At 36.3% G+C, this 23,223-nt stretch overlaps 2 protein-coding genes and 1 long non-coding RNA gene across 7 annotated transcripts in view; 2 read left to right on the top strand and 1 right to left on the bottom strand.

Annotated features, from left to right (window-relative positions):
- Positions 1–23,223, bottom strand: part of LOC138920960 (uncharacterized) — a 92,562-nt gene that overhangs the window by 65,311 nt on the left and 4,028 nt on the right. For all 5 annotated transcript variants that reach the window (XR_011433080.1, XR_011433078.1, XR_011433081.1 and 2 more), the window contains one exon: positions 18,063–18,145. This is a non-coding gene — a long non-coding RNA (uncharacterized lncRNA). The remainder of the gene's footprint in view (positions 1–18,062; positions 18,146–23,223) is intronic.
- Positions 13,624–14,414, top strand: KRTAP25-1 (keratin associated protein 25-1). Its single transcript, XM_005606228.3, has one exon. It carries the CDS (start codon positions 13,667–13,669, stop codon positions 14,303–14,305), a length of 639 nt encoding a protein of 212 aa, XP_005606285.3. The 5' UTR covers positions 13,624–13,666; the 3' UTR covers positions 14,306–14,414.
- Positions 20,526–22,176, top strand: KRTAP24-1 (keratin associated protein 24-1). The gene has a single exon (XM_014736333.3). The coding sequence runs from the start codon at positions 20,561–20,563 to the stop codon at positions 21,320–21,322; it is 762 nt and encodes a 253-aa protein (XP_014591819.2). The 5' UTR covers positions 20,526–20,560; the 3' UTR covers positions 21,323–22,176.

Raw genomic sequence — 23,223 nt, 5'->3', positions numbered from 1 at the left:
GGATATCACCTTATATTTAGTTGTCACCTGTCCTTAGGCAACTCCTGTCTGTGACAGTTTCTCAAATTTTCCTTGTTTTTGATTCCTTTAAGAGTTTTGAGGAGAGGTGGTCAGGAATTTTGTAGACTGTCCGCAATTTCGATTTTGCCTGATAGTTTTCTCAGGAGTAGAGTGGAATTTTGGGTTTTAAGGAGAAACACCACAGAGGTAAGCTTCCATATCAAGAGTACACACGATCAACATGACATCGTTACTGAGGTTAACCTTGATCACTTGGCTGAGGTAGTGTTTGTCAAGATTCGCCACTGTGAAGTACTTGCTTTCCCCCCATCATACTGTGCTCTTTGAAAGGAAGTCATTGGGTATAGCCCATACTTAACTGGAAGTTAAGCTTCACTTCTTTAATCTAGAAGCATCTACACATATTATTTGGAATCCCTCTGCATAGGAGATTTGTCTATTTTCCCCTACATATTATTTATATAATGATTTACTTATATCAGCGTTAACACATGGCTATATACTTTATACTTCAGGATATAATCTAATATTATTTATATTGCTGCATGAATCTTTCCAGTTTTCGTCATGAAGAGCTCTTTCAGTTGGCTCCTGTGTGTCTTCAACATACCCTCGTACTTGTTTAGTTTACTTTGAGCACTCCTTACTTTCTGGCATGAGAAGATGCTCCAGTTTCATCTTGTGTATTCTCTATGAGGAAGGTACATATTCCACATGAGCATGTCACATTTTAACCTTGCAAATTCATTGGCATTTGGTCCTAAGAAAGTGTTGCTTAGGTGAGACTCATCAAGGTATCCGTAATAGGAAACTTATATTTAGATCATAATTGCTTATCAGTTTTTGATGCTTGATATGATTTCACACTTGATATATAGAGTAGGAAACTTTATAAAAAAGAAGAGAAAAATCTCAAGGACATAGATGACCACACAATACATATGTAGAAGTATACAATGGCAACATCATTCTGGATTGTGCTAACAAGGAATTAAATGTTTGTAGGCTGAGAAGTTACATTCCTTTCAGATTCTTCCTTCAAGAGACTCTTGGTAGAGTATTGCTACTTGTTTTACTGAAAAAAAAAAAGCAAACAAACTACTTTAAAGTAATATATATATATAATATATATAAGTATATATATGTGTGTGTGTGTGTGTGTGTGTATTTCACAGATAAAAGTTAAAGAAGTGGGGCTTTTTTGGCCTAAAATAGAACCTGATTTATTTCTTTTTCATGAAAGATATCCTGAGAAATTGTTCTTTATGCTTAAAGTAAAACAGGAATCATGATTGTTGGGCATAAAAAAGATCTTTACAGTAAGAAGAAATATCACTATAATAGGCTAAAAAGTATGAGATCTATATTTAAATATATTCAAAAAAAGGTAAATTGATTTTCTTTATGTATTAGATATTTATCTATATAAAAGCAGCTTCAAATGAGATGATTTAGACTTCTGCTCCCAGAGAAGATGGAGTAACAGGGACAGGATTTATTCTTCAATCTAAAATAATCACAATCTTAAGCAAAATATTTGAAACATGGGTTTTTTAGGACATTAGACAATAGTCAAAAAACGACAATGATCTCTGAAAGACAGAGAGGAGACAAACAGAAAGAGAGTTCCAGAGATCTGCAGAGGGTCCACCAAAGCCATTACAGAATGTTACTGGTCAGTGCACACATGTGAGAAAACTGCATGGAACTGGGAACGAGCCACCTGAAAGAACCAGAGGAGAAATATTCAGAGCTCACAGAGCTCACGTTTATACCATTGAGTAGAAAACCGGGAGAGAACTCAAAAGGGTTTTCTCATGGTGCTGGGGCAATAGCAGCCCTAGATTAAATGCTGCTTTAGTCCCACTCAATAGTGCTTAAAAGCAAGACCCAAAAGGATCAAATTATTTCCAAGTAACTTAACTGTGGCCCAGAACAAACTCGAGAATATTTATAGGAATACAAAAATACGCAACACACAAAAAGTTAAGTCATAGTATCTGGAATCCAATAAAAACTACCAGACATGCAAAGAAGTAGGAAAATAAGACCTCTAACTTAAAAGAAAAATCGCTTAATCAAAACTAAGCCAGAAACGACACAGATGATAAAATTATTAGACCAGAACATTAAAACAGTTACTATACCTGTATTTCATATGTTTAAGAAGCTAGAGGAAAGACTGTTCTTGTTAAATAGAGAAATGGAAGATGTAAATAAACCCAAATGAAACTTACAGAGATGAAAACTATAATGACTGAGATGGAAAATATAGTGAATGGCATTAACAGAAGATTAGAAACTATAGAAGACACCATTAATAAATTTCACAACAGCAATAGAAACTACCCAGATGGAACACAGAGAAAAAACATACTGAATAAAAGGAACAAACAAGCTAATTTATTTGGGTCTCTCTCAGCTTTACAAATTTGGCATATGAAATACAGATAGAACTACAGTAGTAGACAGAATTTTGTCCTCTCTCGTATTTGGCCATAATTGACTCTAGTCCTGGTCATTTCCATGGCTTATGAAAATCCTGTGCCATCCTGCTACTTCTGTTAACTCCCTCGGGATTATTGTCCTGTCTGTTTACTGCTCCTGCTGTCACTAGTTCACTCATCATCCACCAGGAAGCTCTACACAGCCCTTCATTACTTTCCAAAAGATATGCGTTAGCAATATTACTGTGAAAATTGGTTAAATGGTGGATCACTTAACAGTAAAAATATCATTTCCTTTTCCCACACCAGCTTCTCTGCTCCCATCTCCACATTCTGCTTTTATTTGGATTGATTTTGAGAATTCCAAAATCTTATTCTCCAATGAAAGGAAATTCAGCCCTCTCCAAATCTCATTCCCAAACTTAGATCTAAACCAATCAATGTGCTCAAAAGAACAGACTGACCTCCGTGGAAGTAAACTCACTTTAGAAGGCAGTTGAACAGGTTACAGATAGTGGGTTTTTTTTTCTGTTATATTTATGTGGCCTCAGGGGAGAGAGAACAACATTTCTATCCTTTTATTACTTGGGATATTTTATCCATACAGAAACTTGTAAATATAGTATAGTGGAGGTAAGTTAGTACTATTTACTTCACTAAATATGGACTTGCCTACTAATAGAATAACAAAAAGAAAAAACAATCCTTATTTATAATGAAGTCCAATTAGTTATGCTAGATGGTGTGATCTACCCATGGAGAATCATAATCCAGAATATCCTCTACCTAATAACACAACAGCACAATTCCCTTGTTGGCTATTGATAACTATAAAGGATAAATCCACCCTGTGGCATTAATGACGAAGACACTAGACCTATTTTGTGTATCTGGGAACTTAATTGGTTTGAGGGTCACATATCATTAGAGAACATCACTTTCCAGCAATAGAAAAGATAAGTTGCCTGTGTACCCATCTTCTAGATTAAACGGTAAATTGGTTCATGTTTTAAAAAAACCTCTCTAAACATCAATGTTAAGGAGGGTGGAGTATGTGGCTAGTTACGACCAACACTCTTGTACTCAATAAAGAGAATTACAACCTGACTCATGCCATTTTCAGTTTATCCAAAGATCATAAAATGTGTTTATAGTGCTACCAATATTATAGGGATTACATATAAATGTGAATTTTGAATACACACACACAGGAGTAGATGTGCACTCAATGCCAGCGTGGATGTTTCCTGATATCGCAAATGGGGAGGACACTCATCTGATTACTAAATTCTCATAAATGAGACACGAGAGATTTTTAGAGCTTCTTGCAGGAAAGTTCAGCTATTTGTGTACTCTTGACTGAGGAGTGCCTCTCCTCTCTGGAGGAAGGTTTGCCTTTTCCACAAGCTGCAGAAAAGATAGTGTGCGTCAGCAATCTGAAAAGCTGGCTCCATCAAATCCACTTTGACCATGAAGTGCTGTGCTTCATGCTCAGTCAGAGTGACCTCAAATCCACTTCATTCAGGTTGCACTAGGTGGACAATGGTCAGGGCCTTTCACATTTCTTTAAATTAAATCTTGAAAGATATTAATTACTTGGTGTTTAATGTGCCCATTTTGCACATGAGGAAAGTGAAACTCAGAGAAGTTACACATGAGGTTATTATAACTAGACAGTGCCAAATTCATGAACTCTGGCTGTATTTTCTCTGACTACATAAGCCAGCTCTTGTTGCTTCACTATTCAGAAAGATGGTCCTGGGCCAGCTCTGGTGGCCTAGTGGTTAAGTTTGATGCTCTCCCCTCGGCGGCCCAGGTTCAGTTCCCAGGTACAGACCTACACTGCTCATCTATCAGTGGCCATGCTGTGACAGCAGCTCACATATAAAATAGAGGAAGATTGGCAACAAATGTTAGCTCAGGTAAAATCTTCCTCAGCAAAAAAAGGAAGTTTGCAACAGATGTTAGCTCAGGGTGTGTCTTTCTCAGCACAAAAAAAAAAAAAAAAAAAAAAGGAAAAGAAAGAAAGATGATCCTGGTTTTGAGAACTGGGGGGAGCAAGAATGCGACCCTATAGAAGATCTATTATTTTCCCAGCTCAGTGCATACATCCAAAAGCATGTTTCTAGAGACAATGGAATAAGTAGTCACCCTAAATGAAACTCCTCAAAGATTTCATAAAAGTCCATTTATCCAAATAGAGTGGTAAAGATTGAGTTATAGGGTTCAGTAACATTATGAAGCTAAGACATTTTGTTTTTGGCAGACTAGTCTAGGAATTTCCACTTCCTTTCCACGTATAAATACATTCTGATTCCAAACAATCAACAGAAAAATAAAGCTTTAGAACACAAATCAATCATAGTTAGATTGTCTTTCTTAAAGAACCAGAAAAATGCAAATTATTTCAAAAGCGTTTGTGTATGGAAGCTACCTACTGACAAACAATAATATGGAAACAGGTTATAAAAATAAACTCTCTTTATATGTGCGATAATAAGCTGAAATTCACTTAGATAAATATCCAAGGAGATGTGACATTTTTTAAAATAGAAACTATAAAAATATGTATGCTAACACCTTCAGTTTCATGATAATAAAAGACAGAACAGTGACCCATAATCTCATTGGGTGTGGATCTAAGCAAAGATTGTCAAAGCTTTCCAGGTCACCATTCTTCAAAGCGAAAAATACTCTTGAATGTGATATCCCTGCCAAGTTTCCCAGAAGATGCTTTAGATTTTGAATTCAGATTGCATTGCCAAAGAACAGAAAATAAGTTTTAATTCCCAAGTTAAAAATTTTCAACACTTGTCACTTCTAAAAATACAATATTATTGTTGTTAAGTATTTACATATACATATTTTGATTTTACCAAAAAATGGCTATAAAGGAATTCTCCCCAATTACGTGAATCCATTTGTGGGTTTTTAACAGCAATGTCAAGGAGTTGTCAAGACTTATAAAAAACATGATTCTTAAAGAAGCAGTTGACCTATACTATGAAAGAGATTGAGCAAGGAAGACAAGCTTGATTTTGGAATGACAATTATCTGAAGGATGTGATATAGATGATAGATATTTTATAGGTTGGTGGGATAACTGCTTGGTAGACAAATAAAATGTATGAGCAGGAGGATGGGCTATAGATGGAACCTACACCCAGCAGCCAAGATATATTAGCAATAGGTCTAGCAAGTAATAGTTACACTTCAGCAACCTGTTCTTTGCAATGTCAGCAAGACCTAACCTTCCCACTCCACCATATCTTATAAGAATTGCTGCTCCAGGAACTATGGCTCTCACTACTTTGGGAATTCCTGCTGTGTTCCTGTTACCTCACCCAGAACTCTCTGTTCCACTGAGGTGAGCTGTGGAGATGCCCCCTGTTTTCCTAGTAGCAGCCTGGGCAGCAACACACTCCATAACAATTTCCATGAGCCCTGAGGTGAATCCGTGAGCTGCCAAACAACTAGCTATGAGGGCAATGCCTGTAGCCTTTCTGGCTGTTCTCTTATTGTTTCTGATGTGTTCAGATCCCATCAAGGAACTAGCTGTCTTGCGCTCACATCCCGTGGGTCCGGTTACTGCCATCCAGCATCTTGTAGTCAATCTTTGAGCTACCATCTTTTAAGTTACCAGTCCTGTGGCTGTCAACCACTGAACTACCTTTCCTATGATCATCGATTCCTGAGATATTGTGGATGCCAACCTCTTAACTACATGTCCTACTGCTACAGACCCACGAACTACACATACAGGGAATTTCAACCGTACTCTTCTTTGAGCAACTGGTAATATGTTTATTAAAGTCATAAAGAAAAGCTAGAAACAACCTTATGCTTGCTGTCCCTGAGAGATCATTCAGTTTCACATCAATGGCTCTTCTTATTCTACACGATTTATTCTATCTCATGTAATTCTATACTAAATCTCCTCAATGAGAATTTTCTTTGCTTTAGGTGTTCTTATCACTTACTTTTATTTAAAAAAAAATTTGATGTTCTCAACCTGGATGAAATTCTTTTCCTCCATTTTCTTCCTAATTAAAGTACACCTTGGCATAAAAATCATGCTTTTCATGTTGTTATCATTTATGTGTACCTTATTTTATGTCTAGTTACTCCTTTGGGTTATGTCAATTGCTTTAGGTGACACTGATGATTTTTATACTCTGGATTAATTATGGGGAATATAGAAATTGTCCAGAGGTAAAGAAAACGATTCATTAAAAAGAATCTGTACAATATACACATATTAAAGTAAATGGAGAAATATGCCTTGTTGACTGTTAAAGTGTTCATGCAGTATATGTCTGCATTTGGGGTTTGGCATTAAGATCTTTCAGGTAATAGTAAATTTAGCCTCAGAGGGACTCTACCAGTTACAGTTAAGTGTTGCAACAAATAAGCACTCAAATATATAATGGTTTAAACACATCCTTATCCTTCCAGTAATACTGGACAGGGAAGCAGGTCAGCAGAGAAGCCCTCCTCCATGCAGACATTTCAAGATTAGCTGACAGAGACTGTACTCTTTAAGATGTGACTGCCAAGATGACCCTAAGGTTTATATTCCATTTTAGCTAAGTATGGACTACAACTTCTTGGCCCTACCAACCACAGGGGAGGCTGTTAGATATAATACAATTATAGGCTCAGGAGGAAGAGAGGAACATAAAATTGGTAGAGCATCCGATAGTCTCTGGAACAAGGAATAATTTGAGGTACATTTGGGTAGAAAAAGAAAATATCCACCTACTGCCACATTATATCTAAGATTCCAACTTACAACTGTGGAAAATGTAACTTTATTTGTTTTGCATAATTCTGATATTTGATGCACTTGCTTCAGTTTACCAAATCTTGTTGTGTGCAGTATTGTTTTCAACTTGCACTGTAACTACAGGACTACAGTCCTATTTCCTAACATTATTATTTTTCAAATTTCAGTTTCTCAGTTGCTCATCTCAACTTAAAACTGCCATATCTCACTAATATGACCTTTTGCCAACTCAATTTGATGTCCGTAAGCAGGCACTATGGCTTGATTTTTATCATTGCTGACATGAGTATTTACTACTGCATGGGGAGCACGGAGAACAACTACCATGTGTTGGTTACTTCTTTATATTACCGCAATAATCCTTATCGCCACTCTCTTGGACCAAAATTATCATTGTCTTTTTATTTTTACCAGCAAGAAGACTTAGGTTCAGAGAAATCAAAGTTGCCTAACAATGAAAAATATATATATTAAGTTTCAGAAAACAGTTGCCATTCAAATCCATGTCTGTCTGTTCTCGAATTTATGTCAAATTGTAAGAGTCCTAAAGATGGAAATTCAACATAATTGAATGGTTCACAGTCTACAAGAAAAATAAATATGCTTTATAAACATAAGAAATATGTCACTAATTTTATCATCCGTCCATTTTGAAATGATTCCTTCCATTCAAAAATACAAAATGTAAGCCAATATGGGAAAATGTGATTAGATAATATAAAAAGCACATTTTTCAACTGTGAAATACTTTGAATTTACTGGAAACCTCTCTCTTGAGAAGCTGTAGTCATTGTCTACAACATTTAGATCTCTTTGATGGTCAATACATATGTTATGTGAATCAATTACTCATATCAATTATTTTTTCAGTTCTATAAATATATAAAGTAAGTTACAGAGAATTTTTTTTAAAAGGAGATGACTGTCTCCATTCATTACTACGTTCAAAACATATCTATTGAATAATTAATATGTGACCCACACTATTCTATTTATTATAATACAGCGGTGAGCAAATAGAACTGATTCCTGCTGTCATGGACCTTGACTTCTAGTAAAGTAGATGATCAATACACTTAAATAATTTAATGTATAATTAGAACTCATAATCAGTACTATGAAGGAAATGAGTCTATTTATAGAGAATATAAACGTTGGAGATAGAGGCTACAAATGAGATGGGATGGACTGTGGAGTCCTCTCTAAGTAATAAAATATTAAGGCCTGAAAGAAGAAAACAAAACAGCTGTACAAAGAGCAGAGGGAATCATAATGCAGGAATAGGAAACTAAATGTATTTCAGGAGCAGTGATTAAAAAGAGTTTGGTAGATTCAAGAGCCTGAAAGGAGATTGGTGTGGCTAGAGTGTTGAGGAACAAGAGGAGGGTAGAATGAGACGAGATTGTGAAGGTAGACAAGGCCTAGAATATCCAAGGTCTTGGAATACATATTTTTCATTTTATTTTCAGGAAATAAAAAGCTTATTAAGGTTTTAAATAAGAGAATGACTTTCATTCTAAAAATATTATTCTGGCCTTCCAATTTCCAGTCCAGCACGTAAAGAGCTTGGAAGCAGTCACTGTGGACTGATTATAAAAAGTGTAACATACTTGTAATGAGGATACTAGGAAAAGAAAGAAGGAAAGGAACAGAAGAAATATGTGAAGCCATAATGATTGAGAATTCCCCCAAATTAGTGGTAGAAACCAAACCACAGATCAAGGAAGTTCAGAGAATACAATCAAGATAAATTCCAAAATATCCACAACTTAAGCATATTATAGTCAACTTGCAGAAATCAAGGAAAATAGAAAAATTTTGAAAGGCCAGGGAGAAGAAAAACACCTTACCTATAGAGGAACAAGGAGAAGAATTATGTCATACTTCTCTTCAGACACCACTCAAGGAAGAAGAAGAGGAAACGAAATATTTAAAGCCTTGAAAGAAAAAACCCACCAACCTAGAATTCTGTGTCCAGTGAAATTATCTTTGAAAAGTGAAGGTGAAATTGAGACTTTCTCAGATAAACAAAATTTAAGGGTATTCATCACCAGTAGACCTCTCTTGTAAGAACTAAAAACAATCCTTTGGAATGAAGAAAAATATACAGGTCAGCTATTTGGAAATACGTAAAGGAAAAAGAATTAGAAAATGAATAAATAAATATTACTCTGACCATAGGATAAGGAACAAATTAGAAGCATAAAGAGTGAAAGTAGGTAGGTAAGTTGTATAATTGTGAAGATGATGACAGCTTGGAGGAACTAAGATAAGATAGCACAAATGGATAGAAGCAGATACATTTTGGACAAATGTAGAAGAAAGAAACTTAGTACTTGCTTATTGTTTATATGTGGTAAGGGAAAGAAAAGAATCAAGAGTGACATGTTGATCCATGGCTTATGAAACCAGGTAGATAATTTTTTACTTACTAGGATGGGGAAGTATACGAGAGAAAATTTTGAGGAATCAAATCAAAAATTTGACTAAAATATTTGAGTTGGCTAATGGAGAAAGAAAAACCATCAAAGGTAAGGTATCAAACAGACATCTGGGATTTTAAAAATTCTTATCTCAGTATTAAAAATAATCATTTAATTTATTAAACATTCAAAAATGTACATTAGTTGTCTACATTGTCCCAGAAACACAATAGGTGATGTTGATATAAATAAGATTTGGTCTCTGACCTCAAGGAGGTCAAAGACTTATAAGCTAGAGAGGCTTTAAGCAAACAGATTCAACATCATGTTTAAGTGCATTAATTAATTTGTTAATAAAGTTCTATAGAGGAAAGAAAAAGAAAAACGGAAAGTAAAATGGAGAAAACGGTCTTAGGGAGCACTCACCTTCCAGATATGGCTCATAGTACATGTTATTTGTCTATGTATACGTTGGAATTGTTATATGTTTAAAATATGACAATGTAAGGTATAGTGCTACTAAATCCTTGAGTGAGCATTGCTTGTTCTGGGCCAGGTTGATATAGATATGACAAGAACAAAGAAATTCCAAATTTCCATATTGGGATCAAAATGAAGAAACCCATAGTATTTCAAAGAAAGGATGAATAAGAATTGACAAAGTGGATTTCTTGCCTATCTCTATACACAACCAGGACAAGTAAGCCAATACAAAAATGACTTCCAACTCCTATATTAGCATGGAGAAAATCAAATGGAATATTTGTGGGAGCTGGCCCAGTGGCGTAATGGTTGTTTACGTGCTCTACTTTGGTGGCCTGGGATTCACAGGCTTGGATCCTGGGCGTGGACCTATGCACCACTTATCAAGCCATGCTGTGGTAGGCATCCCACATATAAAATAGAGGAAGACAGGCACAGATGTTAGTTCAGGGCTGGTCTTCCTCAGCAAAAAGAGGAGGATGGGCAGTGGATGTTAGCTGAGGGCTAATTTTCCTCACTAAAAAAAAGAAAAAAGTAGAATGTTTAGGGCATCATGCATGGAAATGAGTAAAGAGATGCAGAAAGTATCTCTGAGACAATGATTCCTGATCTGCTGTAAGGAATGCACAATTGTTCCCAGGAGGCACAATAGGGAAGGGTGTCTAGAAGAGGAGAAGTTTGTGCAAAGTCTCTGAGATTGAAAAAGCAAGGTTTAGGACATTTTGAATGTTTAAATGAAACTTAAATATGAAGATTCTGGAGCAGGATAACAGAGATAGGCTGACAACACATCTTGGTGCCAGATATTGTAAACCCTACGTAGGTTGTTCAGGAATGTGGACTTTATGATGTAGGCAACAGACAGTCGTAGAAATCTGTCCTTTAAAAAAAACTCTAAGGAAAATATAGAGAACTTATTAGACTTATTGACTCTAAATAAGAATTAGTTAATTAACTAAAAGTGTTAATTAACTATTATGTGAAAACAAAAATATCACAAACTCTCAGATGTAATTTTCATGGATTTGAGTTAGTTTCATCATAACCTCAACCAATCATTTCTAACAAAAGATATAACTTCTCAGTAGTTTTTTTGTTATTTTATCTCAAGTTGTTGAGCTTGGCAACTACATGGAGATATAACAAACATAAAGAAGTTCTCTGTAGACATTACGCAGAATTATAAACAGAATTACAAATAATAAATTAGGACACATGTCAGCTAGGTATGTGTATTGGGCCTTTCCTGCATTTGTTGTTAAGATGTGATAAATGGTTGATGATACCAGGCTTCTCTCATTTACATGTCCTGCATCTAACTTACATTTTAATTACTGATGATTAATGATGGCATCATATTTAGCTTAATAACTCCAGCCTCAATGATGTCCCAGTTATCAGTTCTATGGCAGTTCTACAGAGATCAATCTATTTTCACTATGGTATAAAAAATAAGATTTTAGTTTTCTTTTTGAAACTCATATGTAGCATGCCTACACGCTGAGGAAGAGATTTTATAGACTGGTTGATTATCACTTGTTTTCAAACTTTACAAAGAACAAAAGAAGTGAAGAGAATCTTGAACTAAATCATGAGGAATGTAGGCGTGGCACACACAAAAACACTATTTTGGTTGGGAGTTATCAACATGAGAGGAGGAATCTTCTTTGTAAGCATGTAAGAATGTGAAAGATTTCATTTATCTGGAGGGCTTAACGTTCTTAGAGGAGATGGGAAAATTGTCAAATAGACTTCTCAGACTCTCAACTCTTGACTCCAATCTCTTCTGTTATTTTCTATCAGAAACAGGCCTCACACTGATGTGAAGTGATCTGAGGCTTGCTTTGAGGAAGAATGTGGTACAGTGACTTTGAAAATTCCCCACGTGGGATGTCAAATATCTTTGCTTCCACTGCCTGAAACAAGAAAGGTGAAATTCAGAGAAGAGGTGAAACAAAAATTGTGAAATTCAGACCTTACATTCCATCTGCACCAAATGTCATGTTTTTTGTGACTTTTAGAAAGAAATAAAATATCAAAAATAACATATCACAAGTGTGTTCACCCAACCCCCTTTGTGCATGCTTGTATGGGTGTATGATTTCTCCTCACTTTTATGTGAAAAGCTCTATGAACATTTTTTAATATCTTTCTTCAGGAAAAACTGCAGCAGCCTCTAGACTCTTCAATGGACAATAGAGAGACAATGGGTACAGGTGAGAAAAGAGGATTCTGCAGAGGGGAAGTGACTTCACGGCTGCTGATGTCACCCTCAACGGCCGGATTCCTCAAAAGGAACCAGGACTTTGTGCAATAGGAAAGCATCCACCAAAAGGATTATCAAGGACACTCTCAGATGCCAAGTGGCTGCTTGGAATCTTTACTCTCCTCCACTCGTTCCCAAGTACATCATTTTTGACCACTTGGGAAACAGCTTGAAAAGAGATATTTGGAGAACTACTCACTCCAGGAAATAGATGTCTGTAAAGATTAATTCACATCTTTGGAGGAAAATCCAAAATGAGGCCCAGAGATTTTTCCTTCTGTGGTGTCCAAGTGTGAACTTTTCAGACATCTATCTTCTTGTGATATTAAAACCTTTCTTAATCCTTGCTTACTTTAATTGCATGATGACCGAAGTATCTTAGTAGAATATCTCAGGTAAAGATATTCATTAGTTCAGGAATGCTAGCTGATGGCTTTTGATATCGTGTTTATTCTTACTTGAATGCCACCAATCGGATGTATGACATTTTTACTAGTAAATGCAAATATGTCATCAATGTTACCATGTAAAAATATCACATATATCTCTCCAAGTCTTTGGAAACCAAACTCCACTTTAAATATGAAAAATTTCAAGTTGTCAGGGTGGAGTTCTTTAAAATGTACTCTAAGATGCTTACATGAAATTGAATGACAAATATACAGAGAATAACACCACACAATTAAAATCTCAGCTGAGTATTAAAAATAGAAAATAATATGAGATTTTCCATCTGGCAAATCCGATAAGTTTTGATATGTAGGAAGTATTTTAGTACATCAACACTTCCTCCAGGTATTGCAACATTAAGTCTCTTGTTCAAAGATGAAGACTACGCCTTCCTATGTTGTTCCTTATGGATAATGACTACGATAAACATCCATTCAGACTCCTTGTAATCAGGTATAACTGAGGGGTGGGAACAGAACCAAAGCAGAGAATATACAAAGGTGACTAGATCATACATTCTCAAGTCTGATAAACAAGGGAAAGATTGGGATGGCAGATATCTACAAGACAAACACTAGACTCATTTTATGGATGAGTGGGAAGTCATTATTATAGGCAGCACAACAATGAACTAATAAGATGTTATGTTGCAAACTGATCTAAAATATGGGGAGGAGAAGAATCCGAATATATATTCACCAAGGTATTTAAGCAATCTGGTCTAGTTTCCCATAGACCTCAACAAGCTGCTCTTTGCTGCTTTTCTGAAATCCTTACTTCAGATTCTACCATGTCATCCAACATCTACTGTTCTGGAAACTATAACTTCCACTCTCTTGGGAGTTACTGCCATACTCCTGTTAACTCATCCACTGCTCTTTACTTTACTGGTGTGAACTGTGGTGATGCTGTCTGCTTACCCAGCCAAAACAGAACGTGGCTTCTGGACAACTTGCCAGAGACTTGCAGTAAACATTCCAGCTACCAATCATCCAGTTGTGTGCCCAAAACCTGTGAAATTTCTGGCTACTCTTCCACTACGTACTGTGTCTCCAGGCCCTGCAGAGCAACCAGTTGTTTTCCCATCAATTCTTACCTCTCCAGTTCCCGTCAACCATCAATGTGTAACAGACCTCAGAACTATTTGTCCAGTAGTTGCTGTTCCCAGAACCACCACTCATATCGCTGTCAGCAGCAGAGCTTCATCTTCTGTGGGTATCAACCACTGAATTTTGCATCCAGCACCTGCCATCCTTTGAGATATCTCTCCTATGACTGTCAATCTCTAGATTATGTGTCCAGAAACTTCAGACCCCTGGACCATGTGTCTCATAGTTTTCAATTTGTTCCGTACAGATACGGCAGTTTCCAACCAGCTTGTTTTTCTGTTGGTACTTGGCAATCTCCACTTATTAGAAGATCATGCTGAATTGTCATTCCAGCGTCTTGCCAGATAGCTTTGTAAAGAAGTGTCAACTTTAGGCTGAGGAATTGTTCTTTGGCTGATGGATCAATGTGCTTTTAGTTCAGTTACTGTTTTAACCTACATTCTTTTCTTGATCACGTTCTAAGTGATTGTAATTGTTGGCTTATTCACTAGAATATTCTTGCTATAGGCTTCTTGATTCCCCTGCTAGTAACATGTTCTTAAGTAGGAAGAAAATTTTTCATGGTTATTTTTAAATAAACCTCCTTCAAATGATTTAGAAAATAGTATCTTTTTATTATCTCCATGAAGTTAAAGCCTTTTAGTTTTACTAAATCAAATATATTTAAAGAAACAAAAACAAAGAGTGTCTGAAGAAAGCTAGCAAGATAGATATTTTCAAGGTCCTGATTGAACATGTGATACTACTTGAGCATTCAATGTGCATGTGTATTTTCCAACACATAAAAACGGGAATCATGAAGGGCCTTTAATCAGAATAGACTATGTTTCATCACAGTAACTAACAACTTCAAAATTAAAGAAGCTTAAAGTTACAATGGTTCATTTATCACTCATACTACACATTCATTGTTCCAGCTCCAAAATCATTCTCATTCTAGGATCCAGGAATAAAGGGTCTTTATTATCTTGAATATTGCTAGTAGAGGCCAGGGGAAGATAGCAAGAGAATCACCCACCAACTCTATATATGTCTCGTAATACATCATTGAACAGAGCAAGTTACGATGGCCACTCTACCTTATAGGATAAAACACAAAAGGGTTCCATAAATTCTAGCTCTAAACAATGGAAAGCACAACATTATTTTTGCCTTGTGAATCAAACTTAAGAAGCACTTCCTCTCCACCGCCTCACGGATCGTTGCGTAGAGGACATCACTATTACTTTGAAGTTATTTCTCTCTTTTATTCATGTATGTAACTAACTAATTAATTCAGTTTTTCCATGTACTCAGTGGGGGTTTGTTCTTTCTACAAGCAGCTTCTTGTATCCACCATACTGGTCACTTTCAATGTGCTACCATACCATTAATCAATAATCTCCCATGAACACGCGTATGAAAAAATATTATTCTCTTCATTTTTACAAATAAGGAAACTCACATAGGGTAAGAAACTTGCCCAAAGACCCACTTAAGTTGTATTCCAAAGACTTTCCTTTATCCTCCAAATTATTTACAGTCTTTTTCATTTAGGTGGTGATGAATCTGGAAGCCACTTGGAAGTTGTTAATAATTTGGTGACCTTGATCTTCAGCTCCGGGACTGGCAAGACTAAACTGCAAATAAAACTATTTCTTTTCTGCCTCAGCCACAGCTCACCCTTGTCTCTGGGCTGACTAATTCTAATGGTATGTAAACCCACGTCCTCTCTAGATGTCTTACTTCCCATGTAGATGAGAGGAAATACCTTCAACTTATTCAGTTCCTCCAAGTTGAATGTTATATATAAAATTGTATATATATACCACTTATGTAGATTGTAGCAACTTGTCTAGCCTAAAACAGCCTCCTCTGTTGCATTTATTTTCTTTCTTCTTTTCTGATGCACTCATACAAAATGCAATCGATTTTAAATGAGACCCAATAATAATAATGATAATGAAAATAATAATATTTAATAATAATAATACTAACAAAGATTATAGACTGATGAAAATGATGAAAGCTAACAACTAAATACTAACTATATTTCATAACCTTTGCTTGACTATCTTCATAGCCACCTATGGAGAAAATACTATTATTCACTCCATTTTGAAGATGTGGAAACTGAGTTACAGAAACATTTGGTAGTTAATCGATACTCCAAGTGAGCATCAGAGATAAGATTAGATCCCAGGAAACCTGAGTAGTATTACTGAGCACTTATTCCTAACAACTGCATATGCACTCTTCCAGGAACTAGTGAATGACACATGGGACAGGAAAATACGGGTTAAATAAGAGGAATCATTAGTAATTTGTTGTCAAACAAGACATTTTTCTTAACTACATGGGGTAGAACTATTCATTTTTGACATTAACTTTTAGAGGAGACAGAGATTATGGGAGGTTTATATATGTGCAACATCCGAATTAATTAACAATATTTTTCTTTAGTCTGGTGACTGGAATTTCCTAAATAAGAGCTTTAGCAAATTAGAAAGAAAAGTAACATTTAATTTACATCTACTATGTACCATGTACTTTCTTAGGTATTTTCACGTTTATTGTCTCATCCAATCCTCACAACAGTCCTGCAAAGTATGCGCTATTAGCTCTGGTTTTACATAAGAAAGTACTAAGGTACTGAGAGAGAACAATTTTCCAAGGTTGCACACTAATAAATATGTTTCAGTAGTATTCAGTAAGAGAGTGATTCATAACTCATTCAGGCACAATCATGACCATTCCATCTCAAAATGCCACTCTTATTACATCTATATCGCATTCCATTCATGCTGTGTTTTCTGAAAAGGTAAGCACAAATCCAACTCACATTCCTGTCTCTCCACCCACTTATCTTACTATTTTAAAAATGATTTATCTTCATTTACTCCTATTTCCTAAATTTTTGATTTTGCCCATCTGTCCCATTCTGAAACAGTTCATGATCTATGAAGCCAACTTCGCAAATATAGCTAGAATGTCCACCATTGTGTGTAGACTCAATACTTAAAATTTAGCTGTTATGTAAGTATGTATTTGCATACATTTTGCTTTTTTAAATCATGAAATCACTGTTGCATCATTTAACAGAACTCTGGCAAGTGGAATTAGAACACAATTTTATATAAGGTAGCAAAAAAAGAAGATAAAATTTCATCACGACCTAAAAGACTAGAAGGTGACCTCTATTATTTTCTTTAAGGGCCATTTACTGGAAACTTTAGTTTCATTTATCTTCTATGTTTACTCTAAAGGATTTTTAACCTTTGGAAAAAATTGGGAAAGAGTTCCATAACTCTTTTTTAATGAGTAGTAAGGAATTTTCTGCCTCATTAGATAAAGGGAGTTTGTTTCTTATTCTTCAGAAAGCATGAGAACTTCTCTGACTTTCTGATGGCGAGAAAGCTTATTCCTTGAATGTTAAACTTGCCCTAGATACAGAACGCAAACTCCTCAAACTACATAAAGACTATCTGTTAGAGTTACCCATATTTTTCCAACACAATGCATTAGCTTCCTGTGGCTGCTATAATGGTTTACCACAAAACAACAGAAATTTATTCTCTTAAAATTCTGGAAGCCCAAAGTCAAAATTCAGTTTCACTGAACTAGAGGCAGGACTTCAACAGGGCAGATTCCTTCAGGAGTCTCTAGATGAAAATCTGTTCCCCGCCTCTTCCAGCTTCTTGAGGTTGTTAGCATTCCTTCATTTACGACAGCATCACTCCAATCTCTGCTTCTGTCATTGCATTTCCTTCTCTCTGATCTACTGCCTTCTTCTTATACGAACTCCCGTGATTACATCACAAGAGTAATCCACCTCAAGATCCTTAATCACATCTGCAAAGACCTGTTTGACACATAAGGTAATATTCACATGTTCCAGGGACTAGAAGTGGACATCTTGAGGGGGAGAATCTTATTCAGCTTTCCACACATAGAAAATATTATAAATAGGAAAATTAATGGAAGGGAAGATCCTTTTAGTAATTAAGTGAAAACAGAGTAATACATATGCTTCTCCAAAGCCTTCAGAGGACAATGCCACCCAAAGGGCAATGGTCTTTACTTTCTCCTAAAACTTACCTTGTTATGAACTTGGTATTTGCTCTGTTACTGATGCTGTCTGCTCAGTCTCTTGCCAAGATGGAGACTAAAGTAGCAGGCTTCTGTAAAGGTATGATTTACAGAAAATGGTGGGTGAACGGGGAGTGATGGTTACCTATGAGTGTGATGAGTGAGTAACAAGGTAAAACATGAAAGCAAATGAGAGGAGCTGAGCCAACTTTGCCTTTGCAAATCTCAATGTTTGACTGTTTAGAAGATTATTGTACTGAAATAAATTTAAACATGTTGTAAAGTCTCACGCTGTGAATATTGGTTACAATATGTGATGTTCTACATTACTTATTTTGTTGAATTTACACTAGTGTGAATGATATTAATTTAAAATTCTCTACCATTTAATGCTAAGTTGGAAGACGGGGTATGTAAGATTTACAGCTGACTGACCCATTCTTTCTGTTTATGTTTCTGTTTTTCCCTCAAATCTGTTACAAGGAAGCCTAAAATAAAACTCTAGGTAACCATGGCATGATAGAGAGATGCAGAAATAAAGCTCCGTCGATCTCTGGACTCTGCTATATAACACTGGGATCAAGTAACTTAGTGGAAAGTTGGCTGTCAACAGCCTTATGTATTTATTTCCTATTTTTCCTGCCTCAGCATTGAAAATTTCTACACAAAATTCCAGGATGCTCTATCACCAAACAATTTGCTGAAAATATGGTTCCCTGATCTTGACCCTTTTCGCCTGAGAGACACTTTACAAGATAGCAAAATGTGGATAATGAAGAGTTGCTTACAGAATAAATTCGTCACTTTTTTTTTCTTTTGAGGAAGATTAGCCCTGAGCTAACTGCTGCCAATCCTCCTCTTTTTGCTGAGGAAGACTGGCCCTGAGCTAACATCCGTGCCCATCTTCCTCTACTTTATAAGTGGGACATCTACCACAGCATGGCTTGCCAAGCAGTGCCATGTCCGCACCCAAGATCCAAACCAGCAACCCCTGGACCACCGAGGCAGAACTTGTGAACTTAACCGCTGCGCCACTGGACTGGCCCCTAAATTTGTCACTTTACAGAGTAAATACTAAGAGAAGCTCTGAGAAAACCCAGATTGAAAAAGAGATGTTTGGAGACTATCTGTATGTTTAAATTGGTATGTATTTTAAAAATCTAGCTGAGAAGCAGAGAATGGGGAGGGAAATCTAATTGTCTTCTGTGAGGACACTGTCTTTTAAAAACTATTCCTGTAGTTTTTCCTACCTGAAGAAGTTGGTACTATCCTTTGTCTGAACTCATCATGTTAATAGCGCATTGCTGTTTCCAATTCAATAGACGCTGTACAGATGAATTACAGTTTGCACTTTCAAAACCAAAAAGTCAATTCTTTAGTTTAAATTAAAATCTTAAAACTTTTAAGAAAAATCTTAAAATTTCTTCGGCCTTCACCATAAGAGTGAAAAGTGTTGTTTAATAGGCACGGTGCCTATAAGAACTGTTCAGTCTTTCAAATAAAATTTTTAAACACAGTCAATCCCCTTTGTGGGTCTAAACCGAAAATAACTACATTCTTCAAGAGAGGAATGAAATAAAGCCCGTGTGCATGAAAAAGCAAATGAAGAATAAGTAAAACTTACTTTGGGAGAAATGTAGAAAAATGCTATACATCTGACTGCAACTGGGTTGTATGGCAGAGACAATAGAATGTATAGTGTATAATCTTTGTCAATTAGGAAGGTACAATCTTGAGAAACTGGCCTTCTTTGGTGTTATATAGTGCAGAAGCTTTTTAAGAAAGGGATCTCATAGACTTCTTGGTTACTTAGCAACCACTGACCCATGGGGACAAATTCATTTTTGGCCTCGTATAGGTCACTAAGTCTCACTGGGATTGCTGTGAATCTTACAGATGGAATTCTCTAAACACATCAGATGAGAAGTTGTCACCAATACGTGGCCTGGCACAGTTAAGAGTATAGCACATATTTGGGGGAAACAGTTTTTTCTCTTGGTAGTTCAATGCTTTACTCTCTCTTTTGAGCGACAATGTGGAGACAGCCAAAGTATTCAGCTTATTTCAGAATATAGGATCAAGTCTGCAGTATTTTGCAGTAGTCAAAAGAGTGGACAAGCACAGCTTCCTTGTTTTGCTTGAATCCTTGTTAACCTTTTAATAACCATGTCACAGAAGCCTATAGACATGTTAACCAGTGATTGACAGATGGGAGTTTGCCCATTAACATTAAAATCACTGTTCACAGAACCTATGGTCTACAGATGATAACTCATGGGTGATGGTCAAAATGGCTAAATTAGATACCTTGAAGAATCAAAATAAACTTATTTTTATATGAATGTGAAGACGTTAGCAGCTGTAGCTAAACAAGACACTAATGAGATGTTGCTGCGTTGTTGTCCCAGGCGGTGAGAAGGAAGAGAGTCTGGAGACAATCACCAGGGAAGATATAAAAAGTCCTCAGGTCACACAGCCACACCATACCTTCGCAGCCATCACTGAGCATGCACTCGGGTTCCATGTCTCTTCTGGGCTATCCTGGGGATTGCAGTGGCACATCCTACAGAACTCACTGTTACGTCCCTGTGACTTCTTCTGTTGCTCTTTGCTCCAGTGATGTAAGCCCTACCTTCGGGATCTGCTTACCCAGTAGCTACCAAGGAAATCTATGGCTTCTGGACAACTGCCAAGAAACCTATGGTGAAGCACCAAGCTGCGACTCTCCCAGCTGTGAGCCCAAGATCTGCACCACAAGTTGTGACCCATCCAACTCCTGTGTGCCCTGCAACTCTCCAACGGTGGGAAAAGTATGCAATGCCTGTGAAACTACCAACATTGGACCCAGCCCCAGCTGCAGCCCATGCACTCAGACCAAGGGGTATGTATCCAATTGCTACACATCCAGCCAATGTACATCTAAAGCTTGCCAGACCATCAGCAATGGCTTCAAATGCTGTGGACAACTTAACTGCTTATCCAAGAATTTCCGACCCCTAAACCACTGCAGATTGGGTAGTTTGGGGTATAGAAGCTACCAAAATCTTGGCTTCATACCCAGTGGCTTCTCACCATCATGTCATATCACCAGCAGATGCCAATCCCAAAATTATTTAACAAGAAATTGCCAATACCCATGTTATGGGCCCATAAGCTGCCAACCGCTGAGCTATTTTTCTAGAAATTTCCGGTCTCTGAGCTGTATACCAAGTACCTTCCCTCCTCTGAGGTATTTATGCAGTGGTTGCAGATCTCTGAATTACTATTGATCAACTTATTGCATTTATAGCTGCTGGAAATTGTCCAAGGGGGCAGATTTTACTAAGTAGTCACTTTCTCCAATATTCTGCTGAATTACTTCATGTGTCTTAAGACTCTTACTCATTAACTTCAAATATAACTTCAGGACTTATTAACCACAACCATTATCATCTGCTGGCTTTTTTCTGTTGCTCTGTTAATGCCCTTTGTGCTGAAGGCTCACCTTGAAGGTAGTATTACTGTTTCTGAGATTAACCATGATGAACACACTGAAGAGATTCCACATGAAATGCAACCATTGCCAGGTTTGTAATTTGGGCTATCACTGTCACTTGTCTACCAATGTGATTATCACCTACCTTTCTTGATGAATTGGAGCCTCCTTGTTTTGACTGCTGATTCCAGCACATTATTTCAGATCCTTTTACTTTCTACCAATAGTTTCGTCAACTGCCTAACTAGCAAGCTTGCTACCAAGCTAAGACATAACATTCTTCTAAACGTACTGAGTTGGGCCATTTCATCCTTCCCCCACTGACTGATTATAAGGATGTGCAAACAGCAATGTCCAACTAGAGTTCAAAATCAGAAGACCTTGAGCAAATCTTCTCTTCCAAGGAAGCCATGAAACAGAATTGACTGGCACTCAGCTTTTGTGCTCAATGCCTCGGAGAGAGCCTCAGAAGTGGCAGAAGCACAAAAATTGTTTGTTGAAAGAATAACAAAATACCCTTATAGATTCCTTATGATTAGTGATAATCTATGTTCAGGATTCTGTTATAATCCTCCCCTGATGAATTATTCCTTTCTGATTCCAGAAAAGGTCCTGGCTCCTACCTAATAAATTTCTTTTCAGAAATAATGATTTTCATTATGCCTTATTTCATATTCACTAAGGTTTTATCAGTGTCTGGGCAATATGCACAGTATTGTCAAAGCACTAGTTCACTGCCATTTAGTTTGTATTCTAAATTAAAAATATAAAGTGGATAGAATATGAATTCCCAGGACTTTGTTTTGTTTTGTTTTATTTTTAATACATTAAGTGGTATTTCTCTTAGAGTGTCTGTGGTTGAGATTTATACAGAGAAATTTGGGGAAAACATTTATACAATGAATCAATTTAGTAAAAAGTATATAAAGTATTAAATATACAAATATTTGTACACAAAATATGTATATTTATTGGTTTTGTAGCTAAAGTGTGGGCTTTGGAATAGATTTAATATTGAACCCTCTGAGAAGTGATTTAACTTCTATAAAACAGCTATCCAAAAAATGAAAATACAATCATCTATCTCAGTGGTAAAATATAATATCTATCCTAAGAATTTTTGTAAGTAGAAAGTAAGTCATGTTTAAAGTCGAAGCAAATGGTTCCTGGAGATGGGTGTAAACTGGAGATTGGAAGGATCTGAAAGATCATCAGTGTTAATAGTCAATGACTAAAATTAAAACTCATGAAGCATGCAAATGGAGCTACCGTTTTATTTAGTCATTCAGTAGGTCTACTATTATAGGAAAGGCTTATAGAAGGAATACTAATGCATTGCTCCTGCTTGAACACATCTGGGGACAATCAAGTCACTCCTTTGTGAGTTCATTCAATTTTCAGAGAATTCTATTTGTTGAAAATTTCTTCTTTATATTGAGAAAAATCTAATTGTCCTTAGCAATCATTCATTGACTATATAGGACCAGTTTAATTCCTTTAATATAGAACAGATGTTCAAGTATTTGAAAATAACTCCTATCTGTTTCAGATGTGTATTCAGTTGTCCGAACTAAACATACATTCTTTCTCTTAAGAAATTTTAATAGAAAACCTATTCTTTGAGGCGTTGAATGAAACTCTTTGGGAATAGCAAGATTTATAGATCCTGTTCTCGAGAACTATTCAGAGGAGTAA

This window comes from Equus caballus, chromosome 26, assembly GCF_041296265.1.
Source record: "Equus caballus isolate H_3958 breed thoroughbred chromosome 26, TB-T2T, whole genome shotgun sequence".
NCBI classification, from domain to species: Eukaryota; Metazoa; Chordata; class Mammalia; order Perissodactyla; family Equidae; genus Equus; species Equus caballus.
Note: the sequence above shows the minus strand (reverse complement) of the source record. Positions and strands in the feature narration are given on the sequence as shown.

Coding starts and splice junctions, on each gene's coding strand:
- KRTAP25-1 (XM_005606228.3), top strand. CDS start 13,667: ATGTCATCCAACATCTACTGTTCTGGAAACTATAACTTCCACTCTCTT.
- KRTAP24-1 (XM_014736333.3), top strand. CDS start 20,561: ATGCACTCGGGTTCCATGTCTCTTCTGGGCTATCCTGGGGATTGCAGT.